General features: G+C 44.0%; 1 protein-coding gene across 4 annotated transcripts in view; it reads right to left on the bottom strand.

The window, feature by feature from the left end:
* The window catches only part of FHOD3 (formin homology 2 domain containing 3), a 509,300-nt gene that overhangs the window by 419,166 nt on the left and 65,852 nt on the right, over positions 1 to 24,282 (bottom strand). For all 4 annotated transcript variants that reach the window (XM_049901902.1, XM_049901903.1, XM_049901904.1 and 1 more), the window contains exons 2-3: positions 15,959 to 16,065; positions 3,105 to 3,169 (exon numbers count right to left, since the gene is read on the bottom strand). In XM_049901902.1, the coding sequence (XP_049757859.1) occupies positions 3,105 to 3,169; positions 15,959 to 16,065 (172 nt within the window). The remainder of the gene's footprint in view (positions 1 to 3,104; positions 3,170 to 15,958; positions 16,066 to 24,282) is intronic.

The raw sequence follows: 24,282 nt of genomic DNA, 5'->3' as shown, positions 1-24,282 counted from the left end.
GGTCTTTGGGGTGTCGGATATGGTATGAGGTCTAAGATGGTGGCCATTGCATCCAACGCCTGTAATCATTCATCTGTTTCTTACATGGAGAAGATGGAAAATGATCTTGAAAGGAAACAAGGCCTTAAACAACTGATGTGAAAAAGTTTGTTTTTTCCCTTGTCATTTTCTCCTTTGTCATTTTAACTGGAGATTGTTCCAGGTTTGGTTTTTTTCCATCCCAAAGAAACCCTTTTAATATTGCCATTTGGAAAGAGTAAGAACATGTCACAATGGGGGGGGGGGGGATACTTCATAAATAGATGCATACATTCCATTGTATATACATAACCAAAGGATAATATTTAGTGCTATTATAATAAATCTATTCCAGATCTTGCCAATAATAGGAAATGGAATGAGAGAGTTCTCAATAAAAAGAAAAAAGTTTGCCTTCTTGGGTACTGAAGTTAATTTATAGAGTAAGCCCCTCTCATCCAACATAATCAGGCCTAAGTCAATTAATGATAAAAGCTAGTTAAAGCAGAGAAGCCTTTTAAAAAAAAAAAAAAAATGCATGCCTTAAAGCTTTAACTTACAGGTTTGGTGACCGATCACCCCAGTTTGCCTGAGATGAGGACTGTTGGTCACCAGCTTACAGCGTATAAGGAGACTGGCCTTCAGTCCACTGCAGGCCACAATCTATTTTTGAGTAAGGGTCTATTAACTGGAATTCCATGTGGACCTACTTTTATAAACCACTCCAATGACGTGGTCTGTGACTCCAATTTCAGTTTCTTTGAAATCAAGCAAGAATTGAAGACACTTGTGAAGCAACCTGAGCATAGAATCCTAGATTTTTATAATTTTCCCCCACTTTGTACAGCTGTCACAACAACTTACTTTGATAGGCATGCTTTTTTTAGTGACCAACTTTGAATCTTCATAAAATATTCAACATATTTTCAAAGAAGCAGTGACTTTTAATGCTCCTATTTAATCAGTTTATAAAATATTTCCATACTTTTCCAGTCAATTATACAATTCCAACAAATGTTAGTGGCATAAGGAGGTCTGGGAAGAAACACACTCGCTTTGTAAGCACACAGTTCAGTGACTGGGAGCAGGAAGATGTGTCCTTGTAGAGTGGGGTTGAATGGCCATCAGTGCTCAGCATGCCATGGGGCTAAGAGGTGTGTTTTACATGTATTACATGGTGGCTGCTGACTACTACCTAAATTAATGCACCAAGTCAGTAACAGCAAAGTTAGAAAAACTTCTGTACTTGAAATACTTAAGCACACACTTCAAAAGGGTGGATTTTCTCAAAAGGACACTCTCATTCGCATTTTAATCTAATCCATTTTAGTGTAAGTTTGCTTTTCACTGTCTTACTATTCCTGAGAAATACCAATTCATGCCACAAATCTCCAGTGGTTACCAGTTATATCACTTTTTTCTTTTAATTGTGGTAAAAAAAAAAAAATTATGCACATATATACATATAAAACAAACATTTGCCATTTCAACATTTTTTGCATGTACAATTTAGTGACATTAATTACATTCATTACGTTGTGCAACCATTGCCTCTATTATTTCAACCAATATTTAACTTCCACAGGATTCAGCACATGCTATGTGCCTGGATTTGATCTAGGTCCAGGATGCGGGCTGGGAGAAGCATAGTCAAAGTCACAGGTTACAGGCCTTTTCTTTAAGTAGATATGATTTACACATATGAAATAACTGGGAAGATGTGAAGCAGGTAATAAAAACATAACTGATTAAATATAATCCAGTGCCCAGTTATATTCCACAGTCACTCCATGCTACAGGCAGTCGAGGAGCAGAACGGTCAATAATGGCTGAAGGTCTGAAAAATCTTAATTCATTTCCCACAAAATTATGAACCCTTCCTGTGCCTGACCTGCCACCTGTGAGGTGTACCAGTCGGCCACCCAATCCCTCTCTAGTGAGAGTCAGACAAAGGCTGTCACTGTGAGGCACCTGCAGCCTAACCACACTTAACACCAAATGAAGTAAAATTACAGACTATCTTCCATGTCCAGCCACTCCCCTGTCCCCTAAGCCCCAACTCCAGCAGGGAAGCGGGGAGAAGGAGGAAAGGCTAGAAACAATCCTTTCCACCCCACCAACGAATACCGCGCTAGGGTTGCAGGCTGGGATGCAACAGGATGATTTGTACTCTAATTTTTATGATAAAAAAAAATGATAGCTATTCCTAATTACAGCCCTGAATCAGGGCTATGATGCATATTAAGTAATAGCAAAATGACACAGATATAAGGAACTTCCATGCACAAAGTGAATCTTATTTACTTTTTTTTTTCTCCTTTTATGATACTACAGTTTCTTTGACTGAGCCCAAAGCCAGAAGGAAACCTGGCCACAGCTTTAGAGGCTATTCACATAGAGGCTGTCTACTTAGCACAAATCATTGGTTTCACTGCCACACAACCCATGTCTATAGGCAGAGGGATCAACAGGCCCAGGAAAATCAATGGCTACAAGAATGGCCCCAGTGGGGTTCCTGAGCGGCCATGGGCAAACCACCCTGAACCACAAATATCTTTGCTCACTGAACACGTTTTTGTACTATGTGTGCCCTCTACCCCCACACAGACCCAAGGCTTCCCGTTCAATCATCTGATCACAGCCTGAAGCCTCTGCATCCACTTCTCCACAAGAAAGCTTCAGGAGCCACCAGAAGGCACGCAAGGGGCTCACTTCAAACCTTCACTTCACTTCTAGGGAGGGCTCAGAGGACATAAGCAGCCCAGCCTCCCACCCTTAGGGCTAGTGGCTGATGCTGGCACAGCTTACCTCTCCTCACCTCACATACAAAACCTCATTCAACAATCCATCTTACCTCAAGCTTTATGCACTAACCAAACAGCTAAGGAAATCAGAATGAAACCGGGCTTCAAAAATTACTGCTATAAATTGCTTCACCAGAAACTCAAACAATCTATGATGGGGTTAACCCGAGGAGACAGCATAACCGTAAATATTTTACTTTATTCCCATAAGTGGCCATTTCTCAACACGTGTTGAATCACTGAGGACAGAAGACAAACATCCCCTCTGCAGATGTCACTCACCGATGCAAGCATGGACCCTCACTGACAGCTGTGTCCTCAGGATGATGCTGTGCTTCTTGACCCTCCTAAAGGAGACAGGAGACAAAATGTGGGCATCAGAGGAGTCAGCCAAAGAGAACACCTCACTCCAATGCTGTCCATCAAGTGTTCTTCCTGAACTTGAAGGTTTTGAGATAACCACCTGAAACATGCTCCGGATAAGCAGCAATGCTAAACTGAACAGGAATCTGTCCTGGAATAACGTGATGTCACAGCGCTTTAAGAAAAATAAAACACTAAAGATTGACTTTGTTGGAATAGCCCACACATTTTATTGCCAAATTCCATCAACTCATTCCATTCACAGGGTTTGTACGTAGTCATGTTTGACCATGTTGGGAAATTTTTTAATTTTGTGCCCATGAAGTGAAATCCCCGGAATGTAACAACACAAATCTGCTTATCATTGACATGGCTAATTTTACAGTTTTAGAAAACTGGAAAAGAGAACACGCTGCGGGGTAATCAGAAAGAGCCATTTTGCTGTGCATCAATTCAAGACTGGTAGGGCTTTTCTCTCTTAACTTCACTCTTATAGGAAGATAGAAGTCCACCAAATGATACTTATTATCAGAAATACCAACTTACCTCCCACCTTGTCTCACTTCTGTTTCCTTCTCACTTCATTTCTCCTAAGGAAGAAAAAAGGGTGGACCTCTCCCAGTTCTACTCCAACTAGCGCTCATCTTGCTTTATGCAGAGAAGGACTAAAGCATAGAGAAGTTGATAGAAGACAGTAAATAGGAGAAAATCTGAATCCTGGCTGCCTGGGGTAACAAAACCTGGACTTTGAGATCTGGAGAGAAGGAGAAGCCCGTAAAGAAAGGTGGAAACGCAGCCAGCCAACCAACATGGCAGCAGGTAACATGCTGGGTCTATCTTTGGCTGGATTCCTCTCCCCCCTTTCTTCTGGCCTTTTGGCAGCTCTCATCTCTCGCCATCAGGGCCTCATTTATAACAGATTCTGGCAGTGCTTTCCTGCTTTCTGGTTTTGTGGTTGTGTTGGAGAAGGCGGGGCACAGATCTCACCAGGGCATACTGATGATATTCTGAGTATGAATTTACAGAAGTGACTGAAACACTTGTATTTTTTAATTCGCAAGACCAAATAAGAGGGCAAGGAGTGGTTCATATTAATTAATCATTTTTTATAGTTTTAAAAGGAGCCCTGGTGATGCAGTATTTAAACTCTCAGCTAACCAAAAGGTCAGCAGTTCAAATCTACCATCTGCTCTGCAGGAGAAAGAAGTGGCTGTTAGCTTCTATAAAGATTTATAGCCTTCGAAACCCAGTTTCCAGCTCTACTCTGTCCCATAGGGTCGCTATGAGTCAGAATCAACTCAATGGCAGTGGGTTTGATTTTCTGGTATTCTTTTAAAGGAGAATGGAAAACCAGTTGCATATCCTACAAAAGCCTAAAGTAGCCTCCATCCCAGCAGCTGCTTGTAGGTAGAGAATCTACATTCACAATCCATTCAAGTCCCGATAAGCCTCTCTTTTCTATTTTATTTTTGTTTTGTTTTACATTTGTTTTGAGGAAGGCATTAGCCTCAAAGAGTGTACAACAAACATGCAACACTTGACTCATCTTCAAAAGACAGATTCCGGAGTTCTATAACGCAAATTTCCTCAAAACTTTGCTCCTGATGAAAAACCTTTTCTCTTTCAACAATCATGATGTTGATGCACCTTCAACGCTTGGGGTCATGCCAGGAAGAAAGTTTCGATTAAGTGCACTGAACTTAATTACTGAGCAGCTTTCTTGAACAGTCTTCTGTCTGATCTGCCAAGAACGATGTTTTGGGGTGGCAGCAGCATTCAGGAGGTGTGTGTTCTCACCCTGAGCTGGACAGGGGTCAAGCCAGGAGCAGAAAATCAGTGAACCTCTCATGGTGCCAGCCCCTAACTATTAGAAACAGCAAACCCTAAATCCCCAGATCTGGAGGCTGTTCTCTAACTCACATTACCAGCTATAAGGAGTCAATGACAAATGCCAAATGAATGGTAGACAAAGTACATGGTTTAGTTGCCCAGGGCAGGAAAACACAAACGACCAGGAAAAGTCTTCAGAACACCCCAAGTTCTGGAGAATTGCAGAAACAGCCCCTCCATAGCCCCTACCATCATCTCCAAACAACTGCAAAGTTTTATTCAGAGTAAGCACTTGTTTTCCCAGAGTGCTCTAGTTCCACAGGCAGTGAGCGTGCAGGATCCCAGACACCTGTGTGAGAAGTAGGCTGGTCTTCCCAAGGAAGCCACACAGGCCTGTCATCTGCAGATTCACCTTCTCTGCACTTGTGCTCTGAGCAACTACGCAACTGGTTTGGTTAAACTGAACCCACGTGAAATTTAAGTCGGCGTAGAATCAAAAAGGAACCATATGGTAGGTGTCTTTGTATTCTGTTACATGACATATATATAATATTGGACTTCACATATTAAATTTTCTTGAATCTTTTGGTAAACTGAATTTTTCAGTAATTTAGTAAGCCTATTTTTTAATATTTTATTTATTTTGGTTGCAATACACACAACCAAATACACAGTCATTCACAATTTCTACCTGAATAGTTCAATAACACAATTACAGTGTCACCATTCTCACTATCTCTACCCATATTGTTTCATCACTATTAATTTAAGCTCTCTGCCTCTTGAAGTTCTCATCTTTGCTTTAGATTAAATGTTGTTAGATTAAGCTCAAAGAGATAATTCTTTATAAGAGCTACACTCAAGGCAGATATTCTTTATTAATTGGGCTAAACTGTTGTTTAGTTTAACGATGGATTCATGGGATAGTTTCAGTTCAAGATTTAAAGATTATTTCTAGACATTTGTTTTGGGAGTTCCCAGTAAACCTATTTTCTTTATTAATTTAATCACTTATTATTCTTCTGCCTCAACATTCTACCTCTTCCTTCCTCCTGCCAGGTTCTATATACAAAACCCTACAATTAAGGAAACCTGAGTGGAAATGGGAGCCAAGGGCTGTTGAAGCAGGCTGACAGAGATAAGGCCCAGATCATAGGTGTTCAGGCCAAAGGAAAGGGCTGGCCAAGGTGCAGGCAAGGGGGCAGCAAGAGTGGCCAGGGTTCGGTCAGATCAGCAGAAGGGTGTCCACCACCTTTCATCCCTGCTCCTACCCACCTTGGAGGTGTATGCTATTACTGTACCCACTTTGCAGATAAGGAACACAAAGCATGGAGAAATGATGTAATCTGCACAGTCACATAGCTGGTGGAGACAGACCCAGGGCTGAAAGCAAAGTATCTAACTCCATAGCCGCCTGCACCATCCTGCCTTCTGCTGGACAATTACCTCACTATACAACCTCCTCCAGGACTTACAACAGATCCAAGGAGTCCTGGCTTTTTTACAAAACTGGTATAACCTCAACATTAAAACCTAACAGAAAGGACACACACAACAAAGAAACTTAAGATGCAAAAATCTAAGCAAATATTAGCAAAACAAATTATGTAATATGTGAAAATAATATAACAGGCCAAATAAGGTTTATTCTAAGGATTCCTTAAAATAGGAAGTCCAGTATTACATATATCACATAACTTGGACAGAAGGCATCCACCATAAGGTCCTTTTAAATTTGGTAGCTTTTCCCTCCACCACTGTATTTCCTAATTGGTTACTGCTGGCATATTGCAGAGAAGTTGAGTTTTAAGTATTTCTTTTACATCTGGCCATTTCACTGCTATTATTGATTCTAAGAGGCTTTTGACTGATTCTTTGGGCTTCTTTCACGGAAGTAATCACATCATGTGTTTAAGAAATAATCATTTTATTCCCTACCTACATATGCCTTTTTCTTCTGTGTCATTGCTAGAACTTTCAAAGGAAAATTAAATAATCATGGGTATATCTCCCCCCACACCCATGGGATACTATGTCAGTTTTGGTTTGGAAATAATAGACACTAACATTTATGGAATGTTTATTATGTGACAGGTGAAGTTCTGAGCACTTTGTACAGATTCACTCACTTCATCTTTTCCATATTCCTATGAGGTAGGTGACATTATAGCCATTTTAAAGTTGAGGAAACTGAGGCCCAGAAGGGTTAAGTAATATGGCTCAAGTCACACAGGCAGAAAGTGACATAGCTCCGACTCAACCCAGGCAGTGTGACCCCACACCTGCCTCATAGGTGGGTGTTCCCTCATTGATTCCCTCACTCAACACGTGGTGCTTAAAGGTGCCTACTATGTGCCTGGTTCTATGTGAGGTGCACAAAGCATCTGAGGAGCTGCCTTCATGGAGCTGCCACGTTCCAAAAATGGTATCTGTGGGCTTCAATGTGAATTCACCGTCAGCATGTTAATGATCCTTTCCACCCTGGTACTGGCATTTTTTGTCAGGTTTGTATCTGCTGCTCCTGAGTCCACCTTTTTGCAGCAGAGTGATATGGGAATGTATCAAGTACTCGAATCCGGTGATCCAGAAAAGCAAAGGTGGTTCAGCCTGACGTCAAAGTCTCCAGGGAGAGTCAGATTCCAATCCTATCAGCACAGCCACTGCCAGGGAAACATCACCAGCTTCTGAGTCCAGCCACCCTTCCGAATTGGAAGCCACAGCCAATCGGCTGCCCACTCCCAAGGCCAATGCTACCCTAATGATAAGGGAACCACCTAAAATAGACAGTCGGTTCAAGGTGACACTAAACGAGGCATACGTGCCAGGGGTGTGATGGCACTGCTAAGGGAGCCTTCCAAAACTTCCTGTTTGTCTGAGGATATACATTTTCCCTACAATAATATTTATCGCTTGGGGAAAAACCTGCTTTAAACATAAAAGTCTCAGGTAAACCCATGTGTTTCAGCTCTGTCCCTGTCAAGAGAATATTTTTATAAGAATTTAATATATAAGGGTCTTTTGTGACTATAAAAACAAGTGTTTGCATTATTTTATTGAGAGGTATAGAACCAAAAGGAATCCCTGGATGGTGCAAATGGTTAACATTCTTGGCTGCTAACTAAAAGGTTGCAGGTTCAAGTCCACCCAGAGGCACCTCAGAAGAAAGTCCTGAAGATCTACTTACTGAAAAATAAGTCATTTTAAAACATATGGAGCACAGTTCTACTCTGACATACATGGGATTTCTGGTGACATTTGAAAATCTCTCTTTTGTCTTGTTTAGGGTTTTTTATGGGTTGGTTTGGTTTTTCAGGTTCACCATGAGCTGGAATCGACTCAACAGCGACTGGTTTATAAAATCAAAAGCGTGATGACTTTTTCTTGCAACCAACAGTAGAATTAAGCCCCCCTCCCCAAATATTCCTCGACTCGAAACTAAACTATCATTTTCATTCAAGGGTGAAAAACATCTGTTTGGACACAAGCAGCAGAAGGGGGAGACTAGGGCCCCCTTGGTAGTCACCCAGGAATATTTCCTCTTAGTAAACCTCTGGAACTTTGAGACTCAACACAGTACTCTGGCTTAGGGATAAAGAGAAGATGAAGGGTCTGAACTAGTCACAAGCTAGTAAACCAGAAAGATGAAGATTAATTTGCTCATAACTCAAAAGCCCAGCTCAAGCCTGTGCTCCCACCTGATGCCATCCCGTCCAGCTGCACAATCTGGTGGCATCTGAAAGTATTTATAGCCTTTCAGATTCAACTATCCAGTTGGCACAGGAGCTAATTCATTCTGATTTATAGTACTTGCAGGAATGCTATCTCCTTCACGGGTGGTTCTCAAACTTGACTGCACACTGGAAACAACTGGGAGGCCTTAAAAATCACTGTGCCCCAGGCCCACCTGCAAGTTCTGATTTCACTGGTACGGGGCAGGGTGTGGGAAGGGAGGTTTTACAATTCCTCAGGTGGTTCCAATAATCTCCAAGATTGAGAAGCTACCATCTGATCACCTGGGGAGCGTTTTAAAAAGCTAAGTTCCCAGGCCCAACTCAAGATCTCCGGAAGCAGGAACTTGGAAGTCAGCATTTCTAAGCACCAGTGGTGCACGGTCTTCTGAAGTGGCCGGTCCAGCCTGGCTCCGCGCTGGTGGGCAGGGAGCTCTGGGCTACCCCACTCAGCTCAGCACTGAACTCACCCTAACAGCTGCTTTTGTCTGTCATGGGCCAGTTTTCTCTCCCCACCACGACCATGGGCAGGACTTTGTGGCCTGCACTTTAAGTCTGAGAAGACAGGGGGCACGCAATACTTCTTCACTGATTTGCCAGAAAAGCCTCAGACAACAACACACCTGGACCCTTAACTGAAAATCACTGGCTTAAGAGGAAATGAGGAGAAAATGCTTTCATTTCTTTCTATCCGCACCGTAACCAAAATCTCTCTTTTGACTTGTTTAGGGCTTTTTGTGGGTTGGTGTGGTTTGGTTTTTCAGGTTCAGCAGGTTTTTAGATTTAGGTTCAAAGGATATTTCAGATGATTTCCCATTCTGCCAGTTCTAGGTACAGAGGAAACCCAGACAGAGACGTGCCTGGATGAAGTTAACTTCTGTATCAGATGGGACAATGGGGAACTACTGCTTCTTACTCCTGCAAATCTGACGTCATGGGAAACAAAGACTCCTCTGAGAATATGATGAAGGCTGTGAAACTTCACCCCAACAAAAGCTCCCACAAACTGTCCAGATACCTTAGGGGTTCATGAACAACCCCCCCACCCACACACACACAAGTCCACTATAGGCCCTTGTCACCCGTGGACCACAGGGCTAAGAAGACGGGTGTCTAAGAGCCAAACGAGAACCGTCTCCAAATGTCCATGTCCCTACAAGCACATCCACTGCAAAGCTGGCTGGGCCAACCCTTCCCCCCCTATTCCCCCAGCAGACAGTCTTCCTCATGGCCCTTCCAGGCCTCAGATCATCATTTCTGAACGGCCACTATACAAGCCATGCACTCTCAGGCCCACCTCCCCCACATGTTGCCATCCAACCATGACAACCCTGTGGGGCAGAAGCAGGAATTACCAGCCCCTATGGAAGATGATTTTTTTATGGAAGATGAGGAAACAGAGAAGGTGAATAGCCTCACCTCTAGTAAGCAGCATCAGCACCATCTTCAGAGGAGAGTCAGCTGAGGAAAATGTGGGTACCCCAAGGTACTCAGACAAAGAGCACCTGGGGATGCCGACATCCAGTCCGACAACCAGACTGGTCCTCACAGCATCCCTGAAACACTGGGCTTCTCAGACCCACTCTGGCTCCAGCCATGCCTCTACCTCCTAGCCCCTCTACCTCTCCAAGTCACTATTTTCCCTTCACAGGTAACCTGAAGTCTCCCTCTGGACCTTGGCTGGCACTGGTTTCCTTTCAGAGGTGTTGGGGGCAGTGATGGGCAAAACTGATGGGGGTTCAGGATCCAGCTCTGCCCTGCAGACAAGGCTCCCGTCTTGCTTTTCTTAACTGGAAAATGGGATCTCAGAGTGGAAGACCTGCATAGACTCTTCCAGAACTAAAATCCAGTGATTCCCATGTCAACATACCAAATTCTGAGTATGATTATAGTAAGGGCTTTTAATGTTAGGTGTGTATTATGTGCCAGAGACTAGCTAAATGTTTTAGACCCATCATCTCATTCACCTCACAACAACCCTAAGAAGTCATTAAACAGGTTGCTGTTGACTTGATTCTGACTCATAGCAACCCTCTGTGTGTCAGAGTAGAACTGTGCTCCACAGGGTTTTCAATATCTGACTTTTTTCAGTAATAGATCACCAGGCCTTTCTTTCAAGGCACCTCTGAGTGGACTCAAGCCCCCAACCTTTTAGTTAGCGGCCAAGCACATTAACCGTTTGCACCACCTAGTGACTCCCTTAAGAAGCAAGATTACAATTATATTATCCTCATTTACCAGGAAACTGAGGTTCAGAGAGGTGAAATAATATCCCCCATGAAAACACAATGTATTAATAGCTGACATAAGGCTAATTTCCAAACTGTGATGATACCTCCATTTTCCCACTTGATCATTCTGACATCAGACACCCATGTGGCACTTTCTCTCTCTGACCCTAAACACCAAGAGTTGGGTCTCCTCGAGTTAGGACTCTGTCCTTCGGACTCCTGCAAATAGGCAAATGCCAGCCTCTCTGTTGGTTCTCACTGATAACTCACTAGAATGACTTACAGAACTTACAGAAACTACTGCCTATAAACCTACCAAAAAAAAAGCCAAAAAACAAAAACCTGTTGCCGTCAAGTCGATTCCAACTCATAGTGACCCTTTAGGACAGAGTAGAACTGTCCCATAGGGCTTCCAGGGAGCGCCTGGTAGATTCAAACTGCCAACCTTTTGGTTAGTAGCCATAGCTTTTAACCACTATGCCACCAAGGTTTATACTTACAGTTACCCATTTATCATAACCAGAAAGGATACAAACAGACACATCAGACAAGGTCTGGAATGGCTCCCAGTACAGGGCCTCCATTGTCCCCAGGGACACGACGCTCCCTCTTCTCTCATGCAAAGATGTTCTCACCAACATAAGAGGCCCCAAAGAGAGCACTCCAAGATCCTATGTCCCCTAGTCATTGGGACCTCAATGAATATTCATGACTTGGGCCTTAATGCATAGTTATGATTGATCCAATCAATGAATACACATGACTGCATTAGCCCCCTGCTTCCTGAAGTTAGTCCAGGTGTGGGGCCCGTGTAGCCCCTACTTGCCCAGCTATTTTGGAAAACAAAGGCATCTTGATTGCTCCAGTTATTTTCAGAAATCAGTCAAAGGGTCAAACCAAGTTCTCTGTCCCCCACACAGCCATGGCCTAACCGGAAAGCCCATGGTCCTAATCACTTTCCTATCTGCTCTCTGCAGGTGCGACAGACCCTGTCAGAACCCCTGGGGAGAAATGAGAATGGGCAATGTTGTCCTCATTTTAGACATGCAATTCCTACCAGAGGTAAAGTGGCTTGCCCAAGGTCAAACAATGGCAAGGTCAGGGACAGTAAGAGAGAGGCTTCCGGCTTCTGTTTCCCCAGCACCATGCTGTGGCTGCTGATTTCCCTAGCCTTGAACAGACCTGGCTCTAACTTGCTAGCATAATAATTACCTTGTCCTTCTGCTTTTGAAGGTCTTTCTCCTCTTCTCTGATTAGCCATAGCTTGAGTGATAATTCCAAACAACGAGTTGAGTTAATCTTTAGTCTTGGCATAAAGGGGAAGGGTAATGGACAAGAACAAAGAAACAAACTCCTCTGGCCAGGAAAACTCACCCAGAATACATTGCACAAAAAAATCTGTATTTTCACACAGCCGACCATACATCGTCCCTGGAGAGCCATAAGATTAGCAGGTATTTCACTATCATTTACACAAAGAAATCTAGGGAAAAGATTTTAAAATGGTATTTGTCTTCTTCATGTCTCAAAAGGGCAATTCTTAACTAGAAAAAATATATATACCTTAACTCCCATTCTTGGGAGACATGAGTGCTCAGGCACACAGGCTTTGCCAAATGCCATACTTGGAAGGGAGCTAGGAGGTACCCTCTGTGAAACAGCACTGCACACGTGCCCAGAACACAGCCCTACCTGTGTGGGGGAAGCCTAAGCCTCAAGGCTGGCTACAGACCAGTTCCAAGTAACTTGCCCACATGCTTTCTGTGGTTTTAAGTAAAACTGGGGATAAACCTGGGTTGACGTGGCAGTTCCATGACAGCACCAACCTGGCATGTCTTCTAAAATTCAGACCATGAGAGGCAGACAGACCTTCCCACCAAGGAGATCAGTCAAGGTGGTTCTTTCACTCTTCAGGACAAAGAAGAGGGTATCATTCTTAGTAGTATTTCAAAGGACAAGGGGTGGGTCACCATTCACCAAGCCTATTTCAAAGATATAAGATCCCACTCTGAGGTGAGTCTGGGGCATAGAGTCAAATTTGCAGCTACCCAACATCTTTTGGACTGCCTTCCTCTGTTTGTCGTTTTCCACATCTTGAGCCCCACCTTCTCAGTGTTGCCATAATTCATTTTCCCAGCATCTGTTGCTCTTAGGATGCAGAAATGTGACATAGCTCCACCTACCAGATGGACCCATGGCAACGTGGTGACTCAGAAGGAAACAAAGTAATGAAGTAAGCAGCAGAACTACTCTGGGGAGTATGCAGCAGGATACCCTGGCTTCTAAGGAACAGCTGTGAAGAAGCTTCTGGCGTCTGGACATTGATGTTACCAGTGCAAGCTGTAGTATCAGTGCAATGGTGGCAGTAACGGCATCTTCCCTAGGGCCACTCTGAAGTATGGCTGGGTGCTGTTTCAACTGGGAGCAGTGTTATAGCCTGCGACTGATGTCCTTGCATGAATCAACCTCAAGTCACCAAAGGTGCCAAGGTACATGTTAAGTAGAACCAGAAGTACCTCTGCTCAGAAGCTCCTGGGAGGTGGCTGGGACAGTGGAGGAAGGCAGGCTTGGGAATCAGTCACACCTGTGTTCCCCCATTTACTGGCTCTGTCCTACTGGATGTATAATTAACTCCTGACCCTCAGTTGTCTCAAGTAAAAAATGGAGACAATAATATCCAATAACATGACTGTTATGAGAATTAACTAATAAGATACTGTGAATAAGGTGCCTGGTATTGTGCTTGGCATAGTAGGGGCTTCATAAATGTTTTTTCTTCTCCATTTTTTACTCTTAATACTGTTGTCTAACATATTAGCTTCCCCCCCCCCCGCCCCACCCCCAAGATGCCATCTCCAAATCACCCAAGTTTTTGTAAGAAAGAAAAAAGTCAGACAGGACAAGGTCTTCAACCATAACACCACTGGACACATTTTTCAAGTTGACAATGATCTACTCCTGGGGTCTGTCTGATCAATGAGCCATGAAGTCATCCAATTAGACTGTCATCCAGCCTGCATTTTGACATCTTGAATAGAAGTTATGTCATTGTCAAATACCTGGTAAAAATAACAGCAATGGCATTTCCCTAAGTTTATCAGTTTAAAAATTTTAATTAAAAAAACAAACAAAAAAAGATGATAAGCAGAATCTGATTTGACCTAATAATGACACCCCCTCACGCGTATACACTTAGGGTGGCTTCCAAGGGTCTTCTCGGTGCTCACAGCCACACCATACGGGAATCCACTCTGGGATCCTGCCATTCACCTGGCCACCAATCTTCACTAAGTACTAAAAAAATACTAGGTACTGGGCATTCAGACCTACTGGAGCTTCAGCAGCAGTAGAAAGGGACAATTATAAGAACAATGACCATAAATTGTGACCAGTGGTAAAACAGGGGAAGCCTAGGAACCTACAGAAACACACAGGAATTAGGGAGCTACATGGAACTAACCCTAAAAAAAAAAAAAAGAAGGTTCCAATTTTTCCCCATTCTTTGAGCCATTCATGAAATTTCAGTACTCTCAGATAGTATTCAGCTGACTGTAGTATTTTTTTCCCTCAGTCAAGGCAGTTTCAAAGAATTTCTAGGAGGTTCCCTGAACACAAGATTAAAGTAGTTGTGCACTGTCTGGAAAGCAACAGGGAGCCTCTGAAGGTTTCTAAGGAAGAGGGTGATAAGATCAGAGATATGCTTGGTTCAAGAAGGATAAGAAGTAGAAAGACAGGCAGGGGTCCCACAGAAGGCTGTTTCAATAGTCTAGTAATATTTAGAAATGGCTGATGGCATGGTGCGGTGTGATTAATTATTTTTGTGTGTGGCCTTTCGAGCCACAGTGTTTTAACTCCCACCCAGCTGATTGTGTGATAGGGTAATTGTGGCCTACCAAGAGGAATGGCCAGTTTTGCCTTAAAAGAGAACCAATTCCAGAGCAGAGGGGAGCAGCCCATCACTACCAAGGAAAAGGAGAGACCTGGCAGCAGGAGACAGCCCAGAGAGAAAGCTGAGTACCTTCGGGGATCAGCCTAGGTCCAGGGAGAAGTGTGTCTGTGAGCACGGTTGGGAAGAGGCTGTCCCATTGAAAAAGCTGTATCCTGAGTATTTCTGAGCCTGAATTGTAACTGTTACTTCCCTAATAAACGCCATAATGGTGTGTATGGTCTGTGAGTCCTGTGTGGCCACTGCAATAAATTACTGAATCCAGCAGAGAAGTAGAGAGTGCTATGGGAGGGATAGCTGGTGTCAGAACTGGTAAACATGGCAGAGAGAGGAGGCATGTCTGACCCCTGCCTCATAGGAATCAGCCTTGGGCTGCTGATCTTGGTTCTCCTTCCACTTTGTAGGGTTGGAGGAGGCCAGACACTGCCCCCAAGTGTATTTACACATGGATATATTCATATAGAGATTCTACTGTCTATATGTATCTCTGACTTTTTATATGTGGACTGCTTTCTTCAAACTCAACAGCAAAAAGAAGTACGAAGTCATTCTGGACACAGACTAAAAATAACACGCTGTTAACATAATTAATAATTATTTTCTCCACTGTAATGAGTTTAAAAGATTATACATACCAGGGCATCTGCCAAGAAAACTAAACATCTGGCAAATTATCATTGAAAACAATCGTTAAAATAGTTGCCAATCACTAAAATCTGGGAAATGTCAATTTAATGGTGATATCTCATTTAAAAACAAAAAACTTAGAATGTAAATACCATATGCTTGATTAAACTATTCCAGAAATTTTCCCAGGGCAGGATACACCCGAGTGGGCTTGTCAAGAGAAGTTACTCAAAATGGAAAAGGGTTTGCAGTCACCACTAGCGGGTCATTGGCATCTCCCTTCTTTCTGTGTGACTATGAGCAAAGTGAAGGTAAGAGCCATGGTGGTTTGTCTGTACTATGTTAAGGCCTCATAGAGGCCCAGTTCCTGGTAGGTGGGGGCCAGTCAGCAGGGACGATTGCTGCTCTTACCCAGCGTCATCCTGGAAGCCTTCTAGCTCATCCCGCTGTTCTGCCAGCGTTGCTTCCAAATCCAGGTAGGCGCCATTGTGGGAGAGCTGCAGTGTACAGTCATCGAGCTGCAAGAGAAAGAGCCTCTGGTTAGCCCAGCCAGCTCCTGAGACACGGACTCTGTATGGAGAAATCAATTCATGTTACCATCATATGTTTCTTAAAATCAAGAATTATTCTGAAATTTGGATCAGAACTGGAAAAGGTAGCGTGTTAGTGCAGATTAGGAGCAAGCCACATTCCGGAGGGGCAGATATGATGTCTGTTAAGTGGCATTAACAGAGCCCAACAGAAGTGGACCGGGAAGAGAAGGAGCCCGTGGGTGACACTTCCCACTCTGAGGAGCCCAGGAGAAACCATAGATTTGGGTAACTGGAACCGAGATCCCAATTCTGATGTGCCCATAGGCTGAAAGTTAGAATTTAAAGACAAACTTGGTGGGGAAAATATGTGATTTCCTTTGCTTCAGTAGATTCTACCATCATAACCTGGCACATTACAATTAACAGTTTCACAACCGAGCTGAAGGAAACATCCTCCACCTGAATGGCAACATATCCAAATTACAACATATCAAGGAGGAAACTAAATCTGTTATTAGTCTTTTTTTTTTAATTTATTTAACAAACACACAGTGTCATGTTCCCAGCACTGCTCTATGCATCTTACACATTCTGTCTTTCGATTCTCACAAGAACCCTACAAGTTCTACTGTTATCCCGCTTTTATAGATGGGGAAACTGAGGCACAGAACTGAGGCACAGAGAGAATAAAGTTACTTGCCCAATGTCATCATCTGGTGAATGGTGGAGCTGGGATTTGGATGCTGGCAGATTGTTTCTAGGTTGTGCTATCAATCACTACACGCTGTATCCTGTCTATAGCCCCAGCCTACACAGGACTTGAAAACATGCTTGCCAAACACAGGTGTGTCATCTAAGCGTTCTGGTATGGCTACAGCAATGCCACTTGCTCATCAATCCATTCCCTTCTCCTCCTGGGCATGTAGACCACATAGCCCAGCATGCTTCTAGTTGGAGTACAGCCACATAAGTGAGTACCATCCAGTGGGTTATGAGTAAAAGTGAAGCAGGCCCCCAGTGGCCCTGGATATAACAACTCCTGTGCAATTTTCCACCTTTTGTCCCTTGCCTACAGCCAAACGGAGACAAGCCAGAGGCTCTGAAGCCTAGAAAACAGCAGAGCCCAGGTGGAAGGAATTTGGGTTCCTGAATCACTGTGTGGAAAGAGAACATATTGCTGCCCAGCCTTCGCTGACCCATCCTGCACCATGACATGAGCTAGAAATAAGCCAGTGCTTTGCTAAGTCCCTAAGGAGCCCTGGTGGCGCAGTGGTTAAAGTGTTTGGCTACTAACCAAAAGTGGGTGGTTTGAACCCACCAGCTGCTCTGTGGGAGAAGGATGTGGCACTCTGCTTCTGTAAAAATGTTACAGCCTTGGAAACCCTATGGGGTCACTATGAGTCAAAACTGACTCTATGGCAGTGGGTTTGGGGTGAGTGCTAAGTCCCTGAGATTTTGAGGTTGTTACAGCAGCTACCATTACATTTAGAAACACAGGAAGATAATTTTACTAAAGAAGACTGAGATTCACATTATGAGAAAATCCAAATTTATAACTTCCTGTTCGGTTTCTCAGGCTATAAGGGTGACCTGTATTATTCATCTACATGGTGATTAAGGCTCTCATCACAGAATTACAGGAGATTTGTGAAATGTGGAGACAAATATGTGGCTACTTAAAAACGTCCAGGTAAATGCCTGATAATCCTCACCCTATACATGCAACATCAAACAAGGAATTAGCCTCTTTTGATAGAAAAGCTTTGCTTATTATCCCCAACAAAAAAAATGTAGACTGTGATCTTGTTTAGAATGGGCATCTATAACAGGCTGTTAATTCTTATAGAGACCCCACAGGGTTCCCTGTTTCTTGTTATCCTCAACAGAATGAAAGGAATTTGTTCTTTATGATTTGAGAGAAAATACCTAGTTAAATCATTTGAAGGGGTTAATCCTATTTGATTCACCTGTTTTATTTCTCTAATAAAAACTGCTCCTTATGACTACTAACTAAAGGCATGCTGGTGAGTTTCTGCGCTCTTGCATGACTTCTTGTAGATTGGATCATCTCATCTGAGACTGCATTTCAATATAAGGATCAAATTGGCTAAAGTCACTGTACCCAGGGTTTTGTGGAAACACACAGAGGCACACCTACCCCAGCCTAGGGAAGAGTTTCTTGAAGAAGGTGTCTCCTGGCCCAAGAGTCTCTTGTGGACTGAAGTCAGGCTCCATGGTTACTGGGTGGAAAATTCCATTAGAAGCTCTATCTACTAACGTGTACACTGGACCACATGTATAGTTGTAATCAATGCCAGCTCACTCGTGCTTTGAACTTCCACTGCCATTGTTAACTAATAAAGCTTACTTAGTGCCTTCTGTTGACAGTATCAATGCTGTTGCTTATTTTTAATTCCACATATAATCAACAGACTAGAGGATGAAAATAATGGAAGCCCTTTAATCCAAACAAACTCTTTTTCCCTCAGCCCCTGGAAATGTATGAGCTCAGGATAAAGGGTTTCTGCTTCGACTCAACGGAGCTTGAGTCATTGAGGCTGTGGGCCACGCTCAGTCCAGAGGGAGAGAAACGGGTAGGAGAGAAAGTGCCACTCTGCTGCGGAGACACACTCAAAATGTGAACATGTGTGTGGGGGGGGAGGGTTATAAACACTCCCACCACAGCCGACTGCAAGCTACTAGCATGAAGTCGCTGAGCACAAAGTTGGAAAGAGATATGCAATAGATAGCAGTATATAGTATTTCATCATATATATATATATACACACACACACACACACACTTATAGTATATATATAGTATGAAGGAGCCTTGGCGGCACAACTGTTAAGCACTCAGCTACTAAACAAAAGGTTGGCAGTTCGAACCCCCTCAGTTGACTCCACAGGAGAAAGATCTGACGATCTGCTCCTCTAAAGATTAACCAAAAACCAAACCCATTGCCATTGAGTCAATTCTGACTCATAGCGACACTACAGGACAGAGCAGAACTGCCCCCATAGGGTTTCCAAAGAGCTACTGATGGATTCAAACTGCCAACCCTCTGGTTAACAGCCAAGCTCTTAATCACTGTGTCAGCAGGGCTCCTCTGTCAAGATTACAGCCTAGAAAGCTCTATGGGCCAGTTCTGCTGGGACCCTATAAATCAAAACTTGACTTGATGGCACCTAACAACAACATATATTATGCATGTGTACACACACACCATGCAGATATAATAGATATACATAACCTGAAGAGCAAAGAAGCAGTAACATGTAGTAAAATAACTAGGAAGTGATGTGTTTTGTATTTAACAGAATTTGTTTAATTGCACATTTATATAATTTAATTTTTAGTAATGGCTTTGTTTAACAACTGACACAAAATTTCTGAGACCTTAACAATTGGCCTTTGTGCACCGCCCAGGGCAGCTCCAGTACACACTCTTCTGGCCCTTCTAGGTCATTAATTTGAAGCATCTGAAGTGGAGATAGCAGGAAGTCGATGAGAAGGCTAGGAGATCCTGTCTTGGGCTTTTAGCCCTCACCATACCCACCTAAACCCTATGCTCTACTCCTTAGTCAGGGGCAGAGGTGGGGATCTACTGGTAGTTGGCAGGTGTAGCCCTATCTTTAATGGCAAATTGGCTATTTTGCACATCATCTCTGCCCTGCACCTCCCAATTTTATCCCCAGCCGCCTGGAGCATATATCCTGTTTTTCTGGACACTCACCCTGGCTGGCCATCTATCTGCCTCAACATTCTCCCGGCCAGCCCCAAATCACAACATGAAGCCCTACAATCTCCCCAGCTTCTAACAACAGAATCTCAAAACCTTAGCCTAACAGTCTGTTCTCACCATTCCTCTCCTCACATTCACGGCCTCGTTAACTGCTACCATTTCCATAGCTTAATTTTAGCAAAATTATATGTCAGAGGCAGGCTGGGCAACAAGGAGCACAAACAAGCTTCCTTCCCTCCAAGAGATCTTCATTTTAAGTATGACACACGAATAGAATGCAATGAAAAACCTTTTAAACCAACTGTGAAAGGGTGTAGATGTTTATCCTCAGTTACATCCTGTGATGGTTAAGGTTGTCAACTTGGCTGGGTTGTGATTCTCAGTGATTTGATAGTCGTTTTCTGGAGTGATGATGTGATCACTTCCATGATGAGATTTGATATTATGTGATCACCTCCATGATAGGATCTGCTGTGAGTAGCCAATCAGTTGAAAGGGAGTTTCCTTGGGCGTGTTGCCTGAGTCGAATGTAACGGGATATTCTGGCAAGGCTTGTAGGCTTTTGTTAGTTTTGGATCCTGCAGCTGGCTCCTGTTCATCTGATTTCTGGTTCTTGGGACTTGAGCTAGCAGCTTACCTGTGGTCTTGCCTGCCAATCTTCGTTGATCTTCACAGCCTGTGGGCAAGAGCCCTGCTCTCCAACCTGCCAATCTTGGGTTCTCCGGTCCCAGTACCATCAGGAGAAGCCTCTATTCTGACCCACAGACGTGGGACGTTTCAGCGTCTACAATTGCGTGAAGCACTTCCTTGATATAAATCTCTCTATATATACGTATTTATATGCTTTACTGGTTTTCGTTTTCCAGAGAACCCAGCCTAAGACACACCCCTTCTGCTGTAAAAGGAATTAGCAGTCACAGGCTGCAGAGACCTACATGCCCTCACAGAACTGCCCAAGTCCTCCTTTCAAAGTTGCCAATACTTCCTAAGCCAGGTGTCCTGACTCTGCCTCCCCCTAATTAATGGTTGAGCGAGCCTCTCCCCCATTTGTTTTAGCAAGTCCCTCAACTAAAACAGAAAAGAGAATATGTCTCTAGGAGTTCCTGGGTGGAATAGATGGTTAAGCGCTGGACTCCTAACAGAAAGACTGGCGATTCCAACCTATCCTCAGAAGACAGGTCTGGCGATCTGCTTCCAAAAGTCACAGCCTTGAAAGCCCTGTGGAACAGTTCTATTCTGCTCACACGGGGTTGCCATGAGTCGGAATCAACTTGATGGCAACTAACAACAACAAAATCCCTCAGGAACTACATGGAGTATTCACACTAGGGCCATGGAATGGGGCAAAGTCGGGTATTAGCCACCCTTAGGGAGACAGGACAGGGTACTCAGGGGTCCTAACAAAACGGGCAGCCAGTGAACATGCCAAACTGGTCAACACATACTGCACCTCCATCCCACAGCACAAGCCCTGCCTCATCATTATACCCGAGACACATGAGATTAATGTTTAAACCATCACATGAGCCAAGGAGAAAGAATAAAGGGCTTCTTTGCTGGCTTGACACATTGAAACTGTAAAATCCTCTAAGCATTTCAGAGGACATGGGTCACCTCTGTACCTCTGTGTATCATTTTTATACACTAATTGATAGGTATATGAAATAAATTCTTCAATCTTGTCAGTGAAAGCTAAGTAACTGTTATCCAGTTCCAAAAGAAAGCAAAAACAAATATGAATAGGCAGCAAGGGAAGTTAATTCCAATTTGGTTACTATAAAGATTTAGACAGACATATCCAAGCCTTCCCTACAGAGTGAGGGACCCACACACCTCCCTGCCAAGCCCATCCCCAACAGGGAACCTCGGTTCTGGACACACTGACACCAAGGCAACTTGATCCCTCCCTTGGCCTCTCATGTCAAACGTCTTCCCATTTGACTTAAGGGCCCTGGAATTTCCTGACTCCAACAATTTTCGTGTCAACCCTGATTCCCTGGCAGCTTGGGCCCTGCACTCCTTTCTTGGCTCTAGGTTTGGTAGCCAGGACACTGCGGGCAGTTCAGGACATAAGACAAAGCCAGGAGCCACGTGGGCAGATAACATTACAGAGCTATTATAGAAGTGCGATGGATTAGGGAAGTGTAGGGGCGGGACAGCGTGCACCAGGAAGGCTTTGGATCAGGTTGCAGGCTCCAACAGTGGAGGCTGTACACCCATGGCCAGGATTCTGGAGGGAATAGGGTGCTCGGGAGGAAGTCAGGCAAGATCTCATGAAGGGTGCTTCCAAGTACCCTGAGATTTCCTGCTGCCCATCCCAGGTCTAAACAAATCATTAAAATGGGCCCTCATTCTTTGGAGACAGAGAAAGAGCCTTTCACTCCTTGCAAGAAGGCTGCACAATGTCACTCAGAGGTTCTTTTAACTCCCCCTACAAAGACAGTCCATTCAAAGAGAAAGTGTATCCGAAGAAAAAATCAAATCTCTCACCATCCTGAAAAACTAAACCAAACATCTAAAACAAGGCTGATGTCACGTCTCTTGATTTATATATTCTTTTCTTTCCTTAATCCAGTGAAGTGGTGTGTTACCAGGGTGGTTTAATGATTATCTGGGTTTTGGTAGCAGGTCCACAGTGATGCTTAGTCTAAGCAATAAAATTTCTGTGTAACCCTGAAATAGATTTGCATGCAACCATTCTATAAATATATACTAGGGCTAGGCTTTAAACTAATTTTGGTAATATTTCAGAAGTGGGGAAATATATGCTGAGTTAAAAAAAAGAAAAGCTAGAATAAGTGTTGTCTGCTTTTGCCCTTTAATTGGCAAGATAAATTGCAAAAATGGCCACAAATTCCTCCCGTCCCTGCATCCACAGCCTTACCATGTGACTTTGTAATGCCTCCCACCAGGAGGTGAGTTCTTTCTCTCCTCCTGGGATCTGGGCTGGCCTTGTGTGTTGCTTTGGTCAATGCGACAGTAGCAAATGTAACCTAGCAGAGACTTGAAAAGCACTTGTTCACAGAGTTGTCCTCTCTTGCTGCTCTTAGAAACCTACCACCACGTGAAGAAGCCCAGGCTAGCCTGCTGGAGGATGGGACGCATGGCCTGGTTGTTCCTGCTGCCCCTGCCAATAGCCTGCCAACTGCCACCTCTGAGTGAGGCCAACCTAGATCATCGAGCCTCCAGATGACCTGCCAGCTGACAACAGACACATGAGAGAGGCCAGCAGAAATCAGTCAAACTGGCCCAAACCAGAGCCATCTACTAGACCCAGAGACTTGTGAGCAACAATAAAATGGTTGTTGCTTTAGGTGTCCTCTTCCCACACCCAGCTTCTCCAACCCACAGCAGACAAGCAAGCCTCCAAGGACTACAACTTCCACCCTCAGAAGAGCTTGGAGTCTAGATTCGTGGTGGGTGAGAGGTGCACCCCCACAACACACCATGACATTACCAGCTCAAGGCAAGGATAGCCACCATCACACCCCACCACAAAACACACACACTGGGCCCTGACACTGACCATCCCTGAACTCTTTGCTGGGTGGGAGCAGGCAGGAGGCGGCCTGGGGTGCCAGGGAATGGGAAGCAGTCAGTCAAGAACCCTCCCAGGGAGGTGAGGAGGCAGCAGAAGGTGGACCTAAGTGTACATGAGTCGAAACTCCCAAGCCCTGGTACATGTTCCACCGCATACTTCATAATCTATCACATTTCACTCACAAAACGTAAATTCAAAGAAAAGTATAAAGAACTACAAGACAGCAGCTGCAAGCATAGAGCCCCCTGAGCACAGAGACCTATGCAACCGCGGTGGTCATACGCCCATGAAGCCAACCCTGTTCCCGGCTCAGAAATTAAGACTTGCTGTGGGCCCCGTCTCTCCCCAGAGCCAGGTTCGCTGTGGGCTCTGAGTGTCCACTCGAGGCTCTTCACAGCTCTCAGACAAAGGCAGTCAGCATGTCTCAGGTGGTCAATCCTTAAACAGCTATGCTCGCTTCCCCCTCAAATGCTGCTTCTGTTTCTAGGCAGCCACCAAGCTTGTGGCTTCCTCAAACTCTAGGTTCCTTCTAAAGGCCACAGAGACAAGAAACTGGACTTAGATGACAAGCAAAAAATGTTAGGAAAGAGCCTTCCAAAAAGCAGTGCCATGTGCCCCTTTCACAATTCTTAATAAAACCAACACAAACCCTGGCTTAGTTGTTGAACGACTTCTGTGGACTAGGGCTCCCCATAATCCACACAATCCCTGAGAGGGGGCAGGGTGGAGGGCACACATGCCATGGTTGTCCTCTGCCATATCCTAGGCTGGGTGGTGAGGACATGGCTAGTCACCGCATTATTCTCCATACTATGCATACCCCTCATGCACATTCTTTTGTTTGTATGATGTATTTTATACTCCAAAGTGATTAGTTGCATATACAGATAAATTAAGTTTACACATTAAAAAAAAT

The sequence above is a fragment of the Elephas maximus genome, chromosome 11, assembly GCF_024166365.1.
Source record: "Elephas maximus indicus isolate mEleMax1 chromosome 11, mEleMax1 primary haplotype, whole genome shotgun sequence".
Lineage (NCBI taxonomy): Eukaryota > Metazoa > Chordata > Mammalia > Proboscidea > Elephantidae > Elephas > Elephas maximus.
This window is presented reverse-complemented; position numbering and strand designations above follow the sequence as displayed.